General features: G+C 33.4%; 3 protein-coding genes across 5 annotated transcripts in view; 2 read left to right on the forward strand and 1 right to left on the reverse strand.

Moving 5' to 3' along the window:
• LOC105168552 (probable Ufm1-specific protease) overlaps positions 1 to 3,336 on the reverse strand; it is a 6,830-nt gene extending 3,494 nt beyond the window's left edge. Inside the window, exons 1-6 of the mRNA XM_011088684.2 lie at positions 3,069 to 3,336; positions 2,103 to 2,477; positions 1,105 to 1,376; positions 915 to 1,002; positions 622 to 797; positions 221 to 311 (exon numbers count right to left, since the gene is read on the reverse strand). Coding sequence (XP_011086986.1) covers positions 221 to 311; positions 622 to 797; positions 915 to 1,002; positions 1,105 to 1,376; positions 2,103 to 2,477; positions 3,069 to 3,255 — 1,189 coding nt within the window. The 5' untranslated portion in view covers positions 3,256 to 3,336. The remainder of the gene's footprint in view (positions 1 to 220; positions 312 to 621; positions 798 to 914; positions 1,003 to 1,104; positions 1,377 to 2,102; positions 2,478 to 3,068) is intronic.
• LOC105168553 (probable pectate lyase 22) lies at positions 10,107 to 12,089 on the forward strand. Its single transcript, XM_011088685.2, has 4 exons — positions 10,107 to 10,238; positions 10,333 to 11,073; positions 11,167 to 11,305; positions 11,775 to 12,089. Exons 1-4 carry the CDS (start codon positions 10,126 to 10,128, stop codon positions 11,994 to 11,996), a joined length of 1,215 nt encoding a protein of 404 aa, XP_011086987.1. The 5' UTR covers positions 10,107 to 10,125; the 3' UTR covers positions 11,997 to 12,089.
• On the forward strand, positions 15,820 to 18,801 carry LOC105168554 (BTB/POZ and TAZ domain-containing protein 1). Of its 3 annotated transcripts, none has more exons than XM_020696476.1 (5): positions 15,820 to 16,079; positions 16,343 to 16,476; positions 16,742 to 17,045; positions 17,140 to 17,456; positions 18,167 to 18,298. In XM_020696476.1, exons 1-5 carry the CDS (start codon positions 15,957 to 15,959, stop codon positions 18,192 to 18,194), a joined length of 906 nt encoding a protein of 301 aa, XP_020552135.1. In that variant the 5' UTR covers positions 15,820 to 15,956; the 3' UTR covers positions 18,195 to 18,298. The 3 variants fall into 3 exon arrangements, with proteins under 3 accessions (XP_020552135.1, XP_011086988.1, XP_020552136.1); XM_011088686.2 differs by having other exon boundaries at positions 15,821 to 16,079; positions 18,284 to 18,801; XM_020696477.1 differs by lacking the exon at positions 16,343 to 16,476 and having other exon boundaries at positions 15,957 to 16,079; positions 18,284 to 18,801.

The following is a 19,347-nucleotide window of genomic DNA, read 5'->3' on the forward strand; positions in this document are numbered from 1 at the left end:
TTTTTCTCTCTCCTTTTTTCATTTTTATTTTTCCAAGGGGGAGTTTATGGGGTGGCTAATCCTACATTCATACATCCATGATCCAACCCTTCATTCTTGCTATCTATAAAAATACAAAAAGGGGGCACCATAAATGTGATAACTTAGATAATTAACTAGCTAACCTCCAAGAAAATTCATAAAAATTCTTGCCACGACTTATCCGGTGAAAAGAGACTACCTTGTTTCATCTCTGTCTCCCCATAGCTAAGTTCATATAAAACTGTGACTGGATGTACAAGTCCTGAAGGAATGAAATGGTATGGCCGCAGCTGTAACAGTAGAGCTGTTTCATCAGTACACTTTGCAGTCGCAAAAGGGGGAAACACTATTAGAGAAGCCGAAAAGAGGCTACTAACTGTAAATTCATTCACATAGCAATTGACATTGTTTCATGTACTGGCTTATGAAATACAAAATACACATCAATTTTCCTCAACACTGAACTTTATAAGCACATACATAAATACATATATATATATATATGTGTGTGTGTGTCTGTATAATATAAAAAAATATAAAATGAACATATAGACACAGGCCACCAAAGAGATAACAAATTAATTGAATAAATGATCTAACCCGTGGATGTTGTACTAAGAGATCTGGCAGGATCTTGTTCTTCAATGAATGTAACTGGTCAACTAATCCAGGGATGATTAATTTGGAAACCATATGCGTGAGCAGAAGATCCTTTGTAGCATAGGCCAACACTTCCAATTTATGATTTACAACCAAGAGTTTAGCTTCTGCCATTGCTGGAAAAAGAAAATATAGGTCAAGAAACATGAGATATGCTCAGCTCAAAGATAAAAACATCTATATGCATCTGCCGAAGGACACCACAAAAATATTTTTAATTTCCAAGCTTATACCTGGATAAAATTCAGCATTCGGCGCAGCAGGTTTCAAATTACTTCTTGACCTATTAAACATGACACTGACTAGAAGTTTATCTGCATCCTAAGCAAAAAAAGAACTCAATAGATGCTGATAAAGAGTGAAATGCATCAAATTTTCAAGATCATTAGTAAATTTAAACAAAAAAAGAAAAGGATATATTACCTCCTCCACAGAGGTAAAAGATGATATGTTCTTAGTTTCCACGAAAAAGTATGAACATGTGATAGATTTTAGAAGGGATTCTTCAGCAGTTTCAAGTACAATAACGTTTCTTGGAAGCTCAGCTGGCGGCTCCAGTTCTGTTCCATGAATAATGACAGGTTCAGGTCCACTGGTTGAAGGTTTACTTTGGGCTTCTATGATGTATGCAACTTGTGGATCTCTAAGTTTGTGTTCCACAACTTCAATGGCTCGTGCATATGCATCTTCCACATCTAAAGGAAAGGCAGCATATTGAGCAAGAAGAAAGAAGAATGCTAATAAACCTCCAGTCAATATGAAATAGATGGCCCATATTTGCAAATTCAAGATATTAAACAAAAAGAAAATAGCACTGCCTATATCATGTTCCATTACAAATATAAGGCAAAACTAATTACAATGGTTTAAAGGAACCTTTGATGTGTTTCTTCCCTGCTCTTTCTCCAACTTATTTCCGTTAGAAAAAACTTTTCAATGTCACACAACCTTTTGACTTCAAAATCCATTACTTATCCAAATAAAATTACAATTTATTTTTGTGGCGCCTTAAACAAAGTGTGTCAATTCTCATTGTAGCCTGTTTGCTTGGTTTGTCACATTGAATACAAGGTAGTAAAAGGTCAAAGGGAAAGGCACAAAAGGTGCCCAGTTCCCACACAATTTTCTTTTTCTCCTAAATACTTATGCACAAAGTAGTATGAAAAGCCATGGAGGATTAAGAAAATGCATAAATCAGGCAAATTATTTCCAAGAAACTTCTTCTTCACTTGCCTCTTAGTTATATCTGTTTCTAAATTCCGACCAATCTAAAGGGTTCTCATGTAATTGCAATCTATGATCATCATTAAGAACAATAATTCTAAACAAGTTCACATTTCAATGATAGCTTCATGAAAATGGAGCTAATTACAAAAGCCAAAAAAATACTAGGAAAAAGAAAAGGAGAGACAGATCTTTACCTTTAGGATTGTTTGAAGCATAATACAGAGGCAAATTCAGAGGAAGTTCGCACCGAATTATACAACCTTTCTCCCATACTTGCTTCTCAGGCTGAGTTTCATAAACAACAGTGCTTGCTTTCTCCAAATTACGTAAATTTCCTGTCCTTGATATGAAAAACTCCAGATCACGTTCACCACTGCCATTGTTCAGACTCAGCACAGCTCCAATCAACACCTGATCTCCATTGCCATCACCATAAAGGATCTTCCTAAGATTCGTAACAGCTGAAATAGCATCCCTCGCAATTTTTTCCAACTTCAATTCAGTCTTATCATGAACAATCACTGCCCCGATTACTTCAAAACCCTTCGGAATCAGACTCTTGATTTCATCTGTCAATCCAGCACCACAGCAAAAGCTAGAAAGTTTAGAATTGTGTACACTACCTTACTAAGTCGTAATCCCCACCCTTAACCAAATCGTTATCAACTATCAAGTTTCATTTCAATTCCAGAATTCAAAATTTGCCACTTCCCATCAATCTACACAACAAGGTTGGACATTTTACCTCATGCTCAAAACTATTTTAAATGCTCCAATAGTCCACATTTACAGTAAAGACACAACTTTCATGCATGTCATCATCCCTATACATAGAAACCACCAGCATCCACTTAATGCAAAAAGCTCCAACTTATTCAGAATGGTTTCGCAGAGCATTTGGAAACTGATTTCTTCATTAACAGATTCGTTGTTATTCACGTTCCGACAGATGATTTTGCAAGAAATACATCAAGTTAACTCCAAGGACCACGCTAACTAAAACAAACAAGACGAAAGATCACAACTTGCATAAGAGACCATCTTGCCAATTAATTCCCCAACCATTCAGCAGCGAAAAATAATAACGCGACTACGGCACAAAAAACGATTTTCAGCTTTCCAAACTCCATACCCAATTCCACGAAAGAACTAAATTTCACCTGATTCCTTAGGGAGGTGAGGAGAGAGGGGATCGTCGGAGGTAGTGTGGAGGCACCGAAGGGTGGAGACGATGCTAACCGAAGGTAGGAACGGGGAGGCGATCAGCCATTGCAGGCCAGCTTCTTTCTTCAGTATCAGCAGCTTCCGGCATAGGATTCTGATTTCGACGTCGTTTTGGATACCCATGTTATAGAATTGGGTCACCGTCGGATAGAAACAAGTCAAGAACCCCCCAACCCTCCCTAAGTACCATTCTGGGTTTTCACACACACACACACACACACTTTAATTCAAGGGGGGAAAATTGCATAATACCCCGGTAATTTAACAAACTTGCAGAAACCTCCACAATAATCAAAACTAGGCAAGAAAAACCCACTTCTCTTCAACTATTCATATTCGTAATTTATATCTAGCAACTAAGATACATTCTATGTGTATCCAAAATTTAAATTTTTATAATATTTATTTAATTAAATAAAAAAAGATAAAATGAATAATCGATCAAATTAGTAAAATAAACAAACTTCACATATGTATAAATAAAAATTTATCGCAAATTAAAGAGATGGATAGGGTGTAGAAAAAATAGTTGAGGGAATTTTAGTTCATTCATATTCTCATTTAATAAATAGCAGAAATTTTTATATTGGTACACTGGATTGCAGAGCATAACTATTGTGGTCATAATTGACAAAGATGCTGATGTGTACTGAAATTTGGCTACACCACAAGGGTCAAAAGATTTTCAAAGGAATCCTAAGATTATTAGAGGAATAGCCCTGCAAAACGGAGATTAGTACTCTGATATTTAAGTCAATAACGAGTTATGAAGAAATAAAAAGGAAAAACTTGAGTTAAAGTGAGAATGATGGTATAAAATGGTGATAAGGTGTGTATATTCATGTGGAGTGCAAAATATAGGCTTGAGATAACCTAAAAACCGAGATAAAATAATGCAAGAAAGTGAGAGTTTGAGAATAAGTGTTATGTAGAACTGTGTCCTTAGAAACCTGCACAAGACATTCATTTATAGGCTTATACAGAGTTGGATATACAGTCAATTGTTGAGTTCCATATGCTATTAAAAAGCTCTTCGAGTTAGCTGTCATTCGCAACAAACCGTTGGTGATTTGAATAAGTATTAGCTGAGATACGTGAGTTTGACGAACCCTATCAAATCTGCCCATCATTTCGGGAATTAGTTATTCAAAGATTTTCTAACTTGTTTATCACCGATTTACCTGAAACCACCTAGAGATATTATACAATGACATGTACAAATGTGTTGGAAAGCTATATGACGTGTCCGACTGAAATAGACTTATTTTTTGGGCCTGCAAGTTCAATAAAGTAACAAGTAAGCATGTGGTCCTTTCTTCCCTACTAATGGGCTTTATCAGTCCTGCTGGTGGGTTTTATCCATCCCGTTGATGGGATCTTATCCGTCCTGTTGATGAGCCAATTTGGCTCTTAGTTGGCTGGACAAGTATGTTTAGCTTGTGGGCTTAGCCCAATAAATTTAGAGGCATCAGATGTCAACCTACTATTATATTTTTTTAATTAACATGATAACTTAAATATACGTGATGCATATGGCCTAAGGAATTATGGATCAAAGAAGAGCAAAAGGGCCCAAGCTCCCCTATAGACCATCCAACAACCTATGAAGGGGGTGACCACCTAAGATATTCAAGAACCTAGCCTAAGATTGTGGCCCAACCAGCAATAATCGGCCCAAGACCCATATTTAAATGCTACTACGAGGTGGCATGCATTTGGACAACCAAGTGTACCTCCTAGTCGACATGGAAGACCTGTGCCAAGAGAGGTTCCTTCAAAGACTCACTTCTAGATAAGAGGGATTCCTTGTGGATTAGGAGTCCTCATTTGTGAAGGGTCCCTTTAACATAGAAACTGATTTACATTAACAAGATTTACAAGAGATGAGAACAGATTGTGGCGTATCCCAACAGAATAGGGCATACATGCAGATTCCCATAGAAGGGGGACATCCCCTATAAATATAAGTTTGATCCCCAGGCAGGAATACCTTCGAGACTTGAACTCTTGTTGTCAATTCTCATTTTGCACTCTCTCTGCATTTTGAACATGATTTTCTCTTATGAATTCGTTCATCAAATTTTGATTCTTAACTATGATTTACTTTTTTACGCTTATTATCTCTTCAACCGATACTAACTTGAGTATCGAAGTACTCACATATTGTTTTGCAGGTTCCATTTTCAGCACTGAAGTCCAAGCTTATTGAACCCGTACTAATTACACACATCAATGTAATCATAACATATTGAGATTTTTCATTACATTTATGAAAAGATATTTTAAACAAGTTAGATTTTAAAATAAAGGACTTTTCTATTTGATTTTTTTAACATATTTTGGGCCTTTTCCAAGACCTCTCAAAAGATAGACCGACATGTTTGCAAAGATATGCCAATGGGCTTCGCTTCATGGGCCTTCGGGCCCAGCCCATCTGCATGTGATATGATATTGAAATTGACAAGCACGTGCAAATGAAATAAACTTATATTCCATTCATGTAAAAAAGAAAATTAAAAATAAATAATTTGATTCCACACATAGTTTTCAAACAAAATTAAAAAGGATACTTATTCCATATATTTTAAAACCATTACCCCCAAAAATAGCGACTAAAAGTTAGTAGCCTCAAGTCGTTACTTTGAAAGTGTCTGCGAAAACTTTTTAAATTAATTTTTCAATATTTTACTATATAAGAAACACATTTAACCAAATTCTAAAAAAAAAAATCGAGATAATAACATTAGCTGCTTTTTTACATTTTTATAAATAATTCAAAATTATGTACACAAAATCTCCACTATTTCTTCTCTTTTGTCAAACATTTCAACTTACCGGAGATATATTTTGCATTTTTATTTTGTATCAAACTTTCACCTTTATTTTTTTAAAATTTAAACTCTAAAGTACAATTTTTCGACGCATCCTTCATTAATAACATAGATCATGGGGAGTAGAAAAACGGAAAAAAAACATCATTATTTTCCTCAACAAAAAACCTTATCTTTAGAACATATCAAGAAATAAATAAACCACATAAAGAAAAGAAATTATTATATGAAATATGGATATGATAATTATTATTAAGTAGATAAAGAAGTTGATAAGTAACAATCAGTCACAATAGCTAAGTCATAATGATAACATGGGCACCTTTATTTGAAACAATAGCTCAACCTCCTTAACGTAGACCTTCACGTTGCTTTTGTCCCCCCTAAATTAATGTAACCAAGTTCATCAACACACTTTCAGGACCAAAATTGTTTTCTTCAATACATTTTCATAAATTAAATTTCAATATATATATGAAAACAAAATTAAGTTGTGAAATGACAAATTTCTACATCAAAATTATGTGCAACAAACTAATTATTATAACACGAATAGTAACAAGTACCTTTATTCATCCTTTTCGTGCATAAAAGAAAGTAAGCGTATTGTTTTTAAAGTATAAAAATAGTATAAAGGGTAGAATATCGAATATTGCTTACATGTATGTATATCGGATGATCAGTTGATAAGATCGAATTTTTTTTTTAAAAAAAATCAAATTCTTTTATCGAGGGATAAGTTGGTAGGTGATTTGTAGTAACCTTGTAAGCGGCCTATAATCCTTAGATTTGTTTTGAACTGCTTTAATAATTTTCTAAGTATTTGTAAGCGATTACGATTCTGAAACTTAAATTATTGGGTAGTGTTATTGATCTAAATATTGCACGCATGTTCTTTTACAAAATATTCATTAGTCCTGTTGATCTGTATTAGGTGAGTAGTGTAGATCGTCCTAATAACATAATTTTGTTATTGAAGCATATAGTATAATTGTACATTACATCCGGCAAGTCCAACAATCATGGATCCAAAATCACGCTGAGTTAGCGGGGGTTGCAGAGGGTTGTCCCTGATTTTTTAGTGGGGGTAAGATTGTAATTTCATAATACTTTATAAGTGCCCTAGTATGATAATTGATGGGGCGATATTTTATTATAATTCACTCGAAACAATCCTCTACGTGGAAAAAATTCTCAAATCACGTGAATTTTGTATCTTGTAACTATCTTTCTCTTTGTATATCTCTTTACGCATTCACAACTTGAATAAACCTAATTTCTAATATATATATATATATATATATATATTATTTGATATTTTTGCACCCTATTCATATTGAATATATATATATATATATATATATATTATTTGATATTTTTGCACCCTATTCATATTGAAAATATTCAACTTAAGGCCAACCAATTATATATAATTAATAGCATTCCTACATCTATGTATTACCCTATTCTTTAGGCTAAAAATTTAGTTCTCTTGAGAATACATTAATTAATTAATTAATTATTTTACTATATTTAAATTATTGCTTTAGAAAAAAATTGCAACGGACCCATTATCCCCTTATTATTAAGTACCTTCTCGTGACAACTCATTGTAGGAGATATTTGTTAAATGATCGTTAATTTAAAAGGAGTGTTTATAATTTTTTAAATAACAAAAATATATTTATAACTATAACAAATTTAAAAAAAGCCGTTGTAATTCATCCAATCCTTTATTAATCAAAGGCTAGCTAGCATTGGTTTTGTCCAAGAAACAAGTGAAGGATCAAATCTTTCCAATATGTGGGAATGTACCATGTAGCTTTGAGATGGAATAAGGTGGTCACTGTAATTTGCCATGGAAATTTAGTAAATATGAAGAAATAACAAAAAATCATATAAAGAAGAATAATTTGTAATGGGGCAGTTTTGAACCATTTGAGTTTGAAATTTGGAGGCAAAGCATGTGCTACTGTCTGATAAAAAATTGGTACTCATGGTATCCTCATCCACAATTCAATGATCAAATATAGCCACAAATGGATAGATGATCTTCAAAATACACTAAATTAGTGGATAAATCTTGATTAAGATGTAAATTTAGAATCTTGGGCTTATTTATTTGTGTTTTATTTTTAAATTTGGTAAAGAATATATATGATTAATTTTGTATAGATTTTTGTGCGAAATGATATGATATATTTGGATTAATTAATAAAATTATGTTATATATATTGGACTATGATATTAAATCAATATATTTTCAATAAAAATACATATAAACAAGCATATTTTTACTTTAATGATTGGTTCGAAACTGAAACCTGAAAATGAAAATATAAACAAAAATAAGCAAGGAAATTGAAATTTACATATATTTTCTTACTTGGTATTTACATTTATGAAATGCAAAAAGAGAGATAATTCCTGTCTGTGGCAAGGAAATCAAGACAAACCAGTGTTATCTTCCTGCTATTTATTTTTGTGCTATAAATTTTACTAATGCTAATTTTTTCAATGTTATTGCAACAAAATAAAAGATAATATTAGTGATAAAATATCAAATGATAATTTTAAAATTATCGTTGAGCATATATATGTAATGTTATAATAATTTTGATTTTTTCATAATAAAATTATTAATAATCACTAAGATTGATTATATAAATAAATAGATGCTAATATTTTTATTCGAGAATTTATACGTATATGTGAGATAAATATAATTTTTCATACTATATTGCAGTATATTTTATTATTAAATTGATTTAAAAAATGAAATAAATATTTACATATCCGATAAAACTTGAATCCATGACCTCAAACGTGTTCATAACACTGCAACCACTAAACTAGTACACCATTGACCATGCTACATTGCATTGTTGGAAAGTAAGATTTTGACATCCCCTCAATGTCAAGTAGTTGTTAAGGAGACAAATGTAAGTGTAATAAACACAAGTGTTATATATATGTCCAAAAATGCACGTCTTTAATCAAATAATTTTATGATATAGCTAGCTTATCAATTATTTCTTTTTCCTTTTAGATTTAGCAATCGAAAATATGTTTAATAATTTGATTTCGCCTTAAATCAATAAGAAATCAAACAACTGTAAGAAGTATCGTAAACTATATTATTAATTTCAGAATTTAAAATTAGGAAAAGGAAAAAGAAAAAGACGTGAAAACTAAATTAATTGCCGATATTTCAAATAGTTTTTCATGTTATAAATATTGTAAAATAAAATAAAACATATTTATAGAAATTTTAGTTTGCACCAATTAATTAGATTAATAATTAGCAATGTTTGTTTCTCGTGCACTATATATGCCCACATATTATTATATGGAGACAAAGACACAAGCTTAAGGTAACATTTACACTAAATAAAATCATTCCATGCTTTATTTATCATGCAGTAACAGAAATATAACAATATATATAGACATAGAGAAAAAGAAATATAGATACTAAAAATCATAAGGGTAAATTACCATCAGAATTATACGAAATTTGTACTTTGCCATATATGAGGGTTTTTTTGCCTGAAAAAATCACATGTTATGCATATGTGAAAATATCACATGCATAACCCTTGAATATCACATGTGCATTACATGTAATTTTTTTTTTACAAAAAAACTTGATGAAAAAATAGTTATAAATGACAAAATGCAAAATTTAATAAAATTAAGATAGCAAATTGAAAAAAAAAAATAGATATCAAAATGTAAAAATAATTATAATTTAAATGATAAAATATAATTAACCCAAATTACAAAGTCAATCAAGAGTCATAAAAGCTGATCTCGAAACTCATTGATCATCAAATGTCATGGGCATGAGAGTGCAGATTAAGTATACGTAGCCCCACATTACGATAGGTTTAAATTCTAAACTAACCTATCACATAATTGAGCATAAAAACCTTGAAAGAAAAACGAGATGAAGAGGAGAAGGGGGTTTAATTTTCATAATAAATTTAACAAAATTAGCGACCCAAACTACCATCGTCGGGGGTAGAATCGGTAATCAACAAGGAGGCTATAGGTAGGGTTTACCTTTTTAGCAAATTCATGCCACCTAAGTACTCCCTTTATAATCCTCACTCCATTCCCTCTCTTCCCCACAACCCCTCCATTCTTCTCTCTCTTAGCAATGGCATTCCCTTCAATTCCATTCCTTGTCTTTTTTTGCCTCTTATTCCCTTCCCTCATTGCCTCCTCTCCAACCCTACAAGACCCTGAACTAGTAGTCCAAGAAGTACATAGGTATGTTGAAGAAAAGTCGTTTTTCTAGTTATTCCAGTTTAACTAATTACATATCTTTTATATTTATATTTTTTTTGTTAAAATAATTATGCAGGAAACTGAATGTCTCGAGAAGAAAACTGGGGTTCCTGTCATGCAACACAGGCAATCCCATTGACGACTGCTGGCGTTGCGACCCCAATTGGGAAGAGAACCGCCAGAAGTTAGCTGACTGTGCGATTGGATTTGGCAAGAATGCGATAGGTGGTAAGGATGGTGAAATTTACGTGGTGACGGATTCTGGAGATGATGATCCCGTTAATCCTAAGCCGGGAACGCTCCGCTATGCTGTTATTCAAGACCAGCCTTTGTGGATTATATTTGCACGAGACATGGTTATTCAATTGAAGGAGGAGTTGATAATGAACTCATTCAAGACCATTGATGGTAGGGGGGCTAGTGTGCACATTGCTAATGGCCCATGCATTACCATTCAATACGTGACCAACATTATCATACATGGGGTTCACATACATGATTGTAAGCAAGGGGGGAATGCTATGGTGAGGGACTCCCCACGACACTATGGGTGGAGAACCATATCGGACGGGGATGGTGTGTCGATTTTTGGTGGGAGCCACGTATGGGTTGATCATTGCTCGTTGTCCAACTGCAATGACGGGCTGATTGATGCCATCCATGGATCAACGGCTATCACAATTTCGAATAATTACATGACTCACCATAATAAGGTCATGCTATTGGGACATAGTGACTTGTATCCCCAAGACAAGGGCATGCAAGTAACAATTGCCTTTAATCACTTCGGAGAAGGACTTGTGCAAAGAATGCCTAGGTGAATTTAAAATATACATGTTCATTTTTTTTTCAAGACTATTATAAAAAAAAAGTGTATTGTTCTATCTAATATTTTTTTTATTCCGTACAGATGTAGACATGGTTACTTTCACGTCGTGAACAATGACTACACTCACTGGGAGATGTACGCAATTGGAGGCAGCGCCGCACCCACTATCAACAGCCAAGGCAATAGATTTCTTGCTCCGAATGACAGATTCAACAAAGAGGTAATACACTTACGATATTCATATATTTAAATTATAGTGTTCAGCTGCATTAACCAATTGATTGAATTGATATCATTTTTCTTATTGATAAAGAAGGTCTTTTTTGAATTCCCAGGTTGTTCCCAACCCCAATCCTACTAAGAAAAATTACTTAATTTTACTCAATCTTGATCGACAATATATAAGTTATATAAATTTAAAGTTTTCAATTATTATAATAAGAATATTACAGAAATCAAATAATTGACAGAAATTATAAAGATAAATTTAGAGTGGCACATCAGTTGGTGTATGTTTGTTTTAGTATAAGTCCATAATTTGTTCACGTTGGCTTTTTCAACTGGTCCTTGCATATCTACTTTCTCAATTAAGACCTTTTGAACCGACTTTAATTTAGTCAATAAAATTTCTCAAAAAAGAAAAGTATAATTACATTAATTTAAAAACACTATTATTAAATTTGATTCAGGTGACGAAATATGAAGATGCAGCAGAAAGTGAGTGGAAGAACTGGAACTGGAGATCAGAAGGGGACCTCATGTTAAATGGTGCATTTTTCACGGCCTCTGGTGCTGGTGCCTCGTCGAGCTATGCTAAGGCATCGAGCTTAGGAGCCCGGCCGTCTTCCCTAATTACCTCCATCACCGCCGCCTCCGGTGCCCTAAACTGTAGGAAGGGCTCACGATGCTAAAAGCTACTAGACATCGTGGCCTAACACAGCCGTGTATATGAATTTGATTGTCACACTGCTTGATAGTCTAAACATCTCCAAGTTTATGCACTATTTGTGGGGCTATTTTATAGCAGAAATATTTAGAATTTGTTTACAAGTGATCAAGTGTTAATATTGTAAATATACATGTGTGAATAAATTGAACTTTTTCCTACTCTCTCTGTCTCACACACATACATACCCTAGGCACACAATTTCAAAGTAGAGTACAACAATACTAAAAAAAATTCTTACTTAAATCAGATTTGGTTAAACTAAATCAATCGCACAACAAGTATGATAAACTTATTATTTGATTAATCATATTTTTTAAATTGTACACCAATCACACGATAAGTGTATTATAGTATAAAATGTTGAAAGCAGTAAGAAAGAGATGGGCCATAAAAGGCCCATTCTACAATGGGGCCTCATCAAAATTATTTTTCATAAAATCATAAGAGGCCCAGCTTTGAAGAAAAGAATGGGAGACTCCAATGACCAGGCAGACAAAAATAAATGAAAATAAAATAAATTAAAGAGGATTATCGATTGATAATAATTATAGGGTGACACTAAATAGGGGCATATGTTAATCTGGCACAGCCAAATTGAAGTACATTTGACACGTCTCAATTTTTGCCGGTCCAATATGATCCAAGTACGAACCGTCCAACCCACCTCAACTTTAACAAATTATTATTATTTTAAATATTTTCAACTCTCATATTATTATATTAAATAAAAGTAAACGGCTTATAATTTAGGTGTGGACGCTAGCCTCTTTTTTTTTTTATTAGCAATTTTTATGGTGGAATTTTAATTTGACCACAAAATTGTGTAAGTTTATTTATTTATTTATTTATTCTGTGGAATCGTCGAGTAGTAATTTTTTAAGTTATATCACTACAAAACCATGTATTTCGATATTGTAATTCATTGAGATTTTAATAGAAATGTACCAATCAAACGAGATACGTTAAGACTGATTTAGTTTGATAATAGATGCGAATAAGAAGATCGAAAGTTATAACAGAACTTGAATGAGAAATTATCGTATAGAAATTCTTTTATCAAGATCAGGTCAACTTGATCACATATATGCTCGCGCTATTTTAATTATATATTAATTAAATAATAATTATATTTTCATCTTCTACGTTGATAAAACTACTCCAAATTGAAAAATTTCTCTTGCCCTCTCAAAATGAATGCATACAACTACGATTCCAAGAAAAGAAATAAAACTAAGTATAATATCAACTGCCAACCCCAAGATTATATATATTTGAGTGAACAAATCAATCGGATGACAAGAGTCTCTTTGATTATAGTATAAAAATAGTGTATTAATTGAAATTCAAACATGAGTAAGCTCCTTGTTTTTAAAATAATTGATGTATATGTTGGTAATCCACATTTATTTATACGAGAAAAAAAGTAAATTATATATATATATAAATCATATAATAAATACATATATGCTACCACACTATATAACTTCCAGCACCATTATAAATACTTAAAATATTATTTTTTACAAGGAGGTTACTATTTATTGATTTAACAACACATTACATACTTCCTCTTAAAAATTCTCTCTTTAAGACCTAATTTCACCCGGTGAGTAATTGTGCCGAGAATAAAATTCTCATTTCATCTTTCCACAAAAATTATAACCACATCAATAATATTATCCCACACTGCGCTAACGGTGACAACAATTCGTCTCCAAAATATAATAACTTCAATAGTGAAAAAATAATAACACTACTAACTTGAGAAATAATAAACCAAAACGATATTTTAAAATTATCTCAAAAGAAAAGAAGCAAAAAATATCAAAATGCTTTGATATGATAAATACAGTAAATTATTATGTAATTACTTAATATACGAATAAAACCTAGTTCAAACTGAAATTTGTGGTGGCAACAGGTAGTTAATAGCCGCACCAAATAAGACATGCCCTTAGAAATTGAGGACTCCTCATACAGCACCCAAGCAACTTCCAAGAACCACCCCTGTCGCCAGTCGCCAGTCGCACCCTGTTCCATGAACTATTCCCATTATATGTTTTTTCCACTTTTTGGCCCTTTCTTGGAAACCGGAAGCCGGCTGAGGATTCGCCCCATGCTTTTGTCTAACTGCAAGAAGTAGCCCAGCCCTTGGAACATAGAAACTTGTTGGTCTCTCACCAACTGCCAGTTGCACCCCATTTCTCCTATTTCATTGTTTTTCATAATTATATAACTAGATAAGTATTATCAAAAGACTGAGTGGCTAATTCATAAATTATAATATTTCATCTTTCTGGTAAGGTATTCTTTTAAAATAAAAACGTGGGACACAAATAAAGTTAGAGAAGATAATAACTCGCAATCAAATTGAAAGCCGCACATGAGAATATATATTTTCATCATTATAAGAATATTTTGGTCGTAAAAAATTTATTTGACCTATAATAAATCAACAATAAGTCAATTTAGGGTAAACATCAATTTTCATTCAATTTTTTGTTAATTTTAATAAATTCAGTGAATTTTGTCCAACGAAATGACCTATTTGTTAGATTGAAACAAATTTTATGGATACTAAATATAATTTTTCAAACCATAGAGGGTTTACATATAATTACACCAAACGTCAGGAAAGGAAGTACGGTTATCCCTATATTTTTTTGATATTCATATATAAAATATTTATATATAATTTCTACAATAAAAAAATCGAATGGTGTTTTCTAAGGATTAGAGAGACAAGGTGATGAAGGAAAGAATGAGAACCTTAGGTGCATATATTTAAATATCCACAACCCAACAAACCCTCGGCGGATACGGAATGGGCGGTGGGTGGGCGTGAGGTACAACTAGGACAAGCACAGGGAGTAGCCGATTACGTCGGTCAGGTACAACTGCTGAAAAAACCGCGAATTTCGTCCATGTCTTTAAAGTTTTTTTTTTTTTATTGCAAAAATCACCTAGAGGTGAGGTAGCTTTTCGGAGTTCCCGTGTCTTTAAAGTTGTGTGCAACACATTGCACATACCACTAAGGAATAATTCCATGCATAACTCTCACCTAATTTTGTTACTTATCGCTAGTGTGTCCAGCATTACTTGTATGTATATAATCAGATAAAATAATGTACATTTTAAAAATAAAAATTAATATGTGATTAACAACAAATCAAGTTATTAATATGATTGGAAATAGAGAATAGTTATTATGTTATATTCGCAGTTAAAAGATAATCTGAATCATTTGAAATATTTTCTATTTTTTTAATAATAATCCACATAGTTTTCATTAAATTTAAAATAATTCATATTTACAATTATAATTCAAATTTTAACATATGTTTTTTGAAAAACTTTTTTATTATATTTTGATTGAATCGAATCAATTATTTGACAAATATAATTATATTTATCATGTATTTGATTCTAATCGAATCAAAATTTAATTTGATCTGAACTAGAACTCTCGCCCAATTTTTTTATTTTTAAAATTAATAATTATATAATTATATTAATATTTTAATAAATAATATAAATACTCACATATTTTATAAAATTCAAATTTATAAATTTGAATTTGTTCATGAAACCTTAGTTTAGGCTGAGACATCGTCAGTCTAATTTCCTTGTCTGAAATGCCACAGCCCATAGTTGGTTAATGACCAATGTTGAGGTGCAACACGCGAGCGTGTTAAGCGCGTGTTGGCCCCGCGAAGTTGGTTCGTGTTGGGCTTTCTGAGCTGCTAATTGGCTTCATACACTGTCTATAAATGCAGGAACGCAGCTCAGTTCAATTAATCATCGGTCACAGCTCAAACACAAACGCGTTACCGGTCATTACCAAAATATTGTATTGGATTATCTTTTGCAGATCTTTGCTACAGTTGTCAATCTGTTCCGGTTGCAGAAGTTTTCCGGCGAAATGGAGCTCCATTCAACTCCTCCAGCTGACGGAGTTATTGCCGCTGCCGTCGAAATGCCTGAACCTGACGTTCATGTTGTTACTTCCAGTGGGATGCTCATTCCGGCACACTCCAAAATCCTGGTACATCTCTCTTTCTTTGAGACTCGTGAAAATTTGATAGTAGTTTCTCACGATATTGCTTTTCATTTCGCGCGTTTTCCCGTCGTGTTTTACCTCTAAAACCCTCAAACATTCATTCTTTTTGCTGTTCCAACTGTTGCTGTTGGATTTTTCATGCTTCTAGTTCGGATGCATTCATCTCGACTATGTGATCCGAAAGATGCATGAATACATCGGTTTTGTGTTTCTTCAGCTTTTTTATGTTCTCCGACAAAATTGTACAGGCTTCTGCATCGCCGGTGCTGGAGAGCATAATCGAGAGGCCGCAGAAGCGCCGAAGCTCCGACCGGAATATTCCCATACTCGGCGTCCCGTACGACGCCGTCCCCGTGTTCATCCAATTTCTTTATTCCCGCAAGTGAGTTCCTTTCACGCCACACGCGGAACCGTCAAGCATTATTTATTTTCTTTCCTTTTAATAATTTTTTAATAATATCAGCCGTCAAAATTGAATTGGTTATACACGTGTCATCTTTCTCACCGTTTCTTTCGTGATCATCATATACTTTATGTTACCAGTTGTTCTCATGGTTGGCCAGCCTAATTACATTTGCATCAGTTCCAATACAATTGGAACAAAATTCCTGTGATGTGATATGACTAAAATATCCTTCTACGTCCAGATGCACCGAGGAGCAAATGGAGAAGTTTGGAATCCATTTGCTAGCATTGGCGCATGTATACTCAGTACCACAGCTAAAGCAGAGATGTACAAGAGGATTAGCTCAAAGATTGACAGTTGACAATGTGGTGGATGTGTTTCAGCTTGCAAGATTGTGCAACGCACCTGATCTTAGGCTCAAGTGCATGAAATTGTTGTCCAACAATTTCAAGGCTGTGGCGGAGACTGAGGGATGGAAGTTCTTGCAAAACCATGATCCCTATCTTGAGCTCGAGATCTTACAATTCATCGACGAAGCTGAATCGGTATATACATCCTAACGTAAGCCCTTCCTAGGAAACTGCTAATTCCTATTGTTAGTGGAAAAAAATTCTTAATTTGATTTGTTTCGTGGGACAGAGGAGAAAGATGAGGAGGAGGCGTAGAGAGCAGCAGAGTTTGTATATACAACTGAGTGAAGCAATGGATTGTCTTGAGCATATATGCTCTGAAGGGTGCACTAGTGTCGGGCCGTCTGATATGGATCTTAGCAAGCACAAAGGCCCGTGTAGCAAGTTTTCGACCTGCCATGGCCTTCAGCTTCTGATCAAGCATTTCGGCACTTGCATGAAGCGTGTGAACGGAGGATGTCTGCGCTGTAAGAGAATGTGGCAGCTTTTTAGATTGCACTCTTCGATTTGTGGACAACCTGATGAATGCAGAGTTCCTCTGTGCAGGTAAAAGAACCTTTAATGATACTCTTGCCTCGACTTAGTTCGATCAATGTGATGATTGCCATTGTGCTATGAATCAATTGTGTGTTCATTCGTCTATGTTAGTCTCAGATATTTGTTACTAGAATAAGCTCAAATCAGAGAAAGCATTGTTATGTCCTAGTAATTATTGATTGTGTTATAGTCAATGTTTGTTCTACTTTGAAATCAAGGTTAGCGATGCTCTTTGGATCATTGGAAGCATAATTGTGCAGCTAAGACATGAATGAAACAGAATGATGCTTTTCTAAGTCCTGGAATCATGCTAGAGATATCCATATGATTTGTGTGGCAAGAAATCCTACACGATATGTCATGTCGGTCTTTGCCGACCCTAAAATGCACGAATTATGTAATTAATGAGTGTGATTGGGTTTGCTGGATCTCTGATTGATTTCATTTTCTTCTTTACTATAAAGCATGATTCAAGCTGTCTTGTAGGGTCATTTTCACTTCTTTTTTGATGGCTTAATTAGACAGATATTTCTACACTGACTAGGATGTTTGATTTTTATTGTGGAGAGAAAAGTTAAGGCAGCACAACTCTTCTATATGCTCAAATTGAATGGTCTGAATATGACATAACAGTGAGAAAACTAAGACCAACGGAATTTGTATTGTCCAAATTAAGTCATCTAAAGGAACTCAATTGATATTTGTTTCTATGACTGCAGAAAGTCTATCTGGAATTGTATTTCTTAGCTGCCCGAATATAGTTTTAGCCAGAATTGTTGATCAACTCTTAGCACATCGTTGTCGAGTACCTAAAACTCTTCACCATTTTGCCACAGACAATTCAAATTGAAGGCACAACAGGATCCAAGAGGAGGAAGTGATGAGCGGTGGAGATTGCTGGTGAGGAAGGTGGCGTCGGCCAAAGCCATGTCTTCATTGTCTCTCCCCAAGAGGAAAAGAGAAGAGGAACCAAGAATGGGCATGGACAATCGAGAAATGAGAAGCATCAAATTATATTAGTTAGCTCCAAGAATACAATGTTAGGAATAGGATTCATTATCATTCTTCTTCCCTTTTGGCCTCATAAGGAGAAGTGGAATTTGTAAATCTAGTCATTGGTGTGTTCATTAATAGCTCGTCTCTTGGTATGGTCCCTCTTTTTATTTGTGAGAGGGTAGCAATGAGAGACAGCCAAACTCATTATAAGAGCTAAAACATCTTAGAGGAGTTGCTATAGGTGATTGCTTGTGAAGCTATTGTAAATTTAATTATTAAAAATACAAGAAGTAATAGTGTTATACTACCAAAAATCCTCTTAACTACAATAAGATTTTAGGGTTTCTTTTTTACGACAGTTTAAGGCTTGGGCTGATTGATTTGCGGATTTGGTATTTAGGTAAGTCTATTTCGCCTCTTTTTGTATTTTGATAAAAGAAGGAGATTGAGAAGACTTTGAGCAGTTGGCTTCAAAGGAAGATGTACTTATTTTAGGGTTAAGTCCATTTTTAAACTTCTTTTTTGTTTTATTATTTTTAAATAGTAAGAATTTTTATTATTTTATTAAGTTTTTTAGTTACAAAGTAATCATAATGTAAAATAATATATAGTATGATTAAGAAAGAGAAGGTAATAAGATGACACATTTTTGCCTAATTTCAATCATAAATGATGCTAAATGTAGCTTCTTGCCTTCTATGTAATCTATATCTATACTATCTATAATCTATAATAATATAAAAGAAAATTGTTTATCGTACCAATTTTTTAATACTCAAATTTACCCTAAAAAAATTAATTTGAATAGTACTTTCAAAAGCTTTTTATATACTTAAAAAAATTTCTTCTTTCCTTCTCATTTCTCACACTGAAAATCTTTTTATTTTACAGAGCAGTTTTTTTT

This window comes from Sesamum indicum, linkage group LG8 (genome assembly GCF_000512975.1).
Source record: "Sesamum indicum cultivar Zhongzhi No. 13 linkage group LG8, S_indicum_v1.0, whole genome shotgun sequence".
Lineage (NCBI taxonomy): Eukaryota > Viridiplantae > Streptophyta > Magnoliopsida > Lamiales > Pedaliaceae > Sesamum > Sesamum indicum.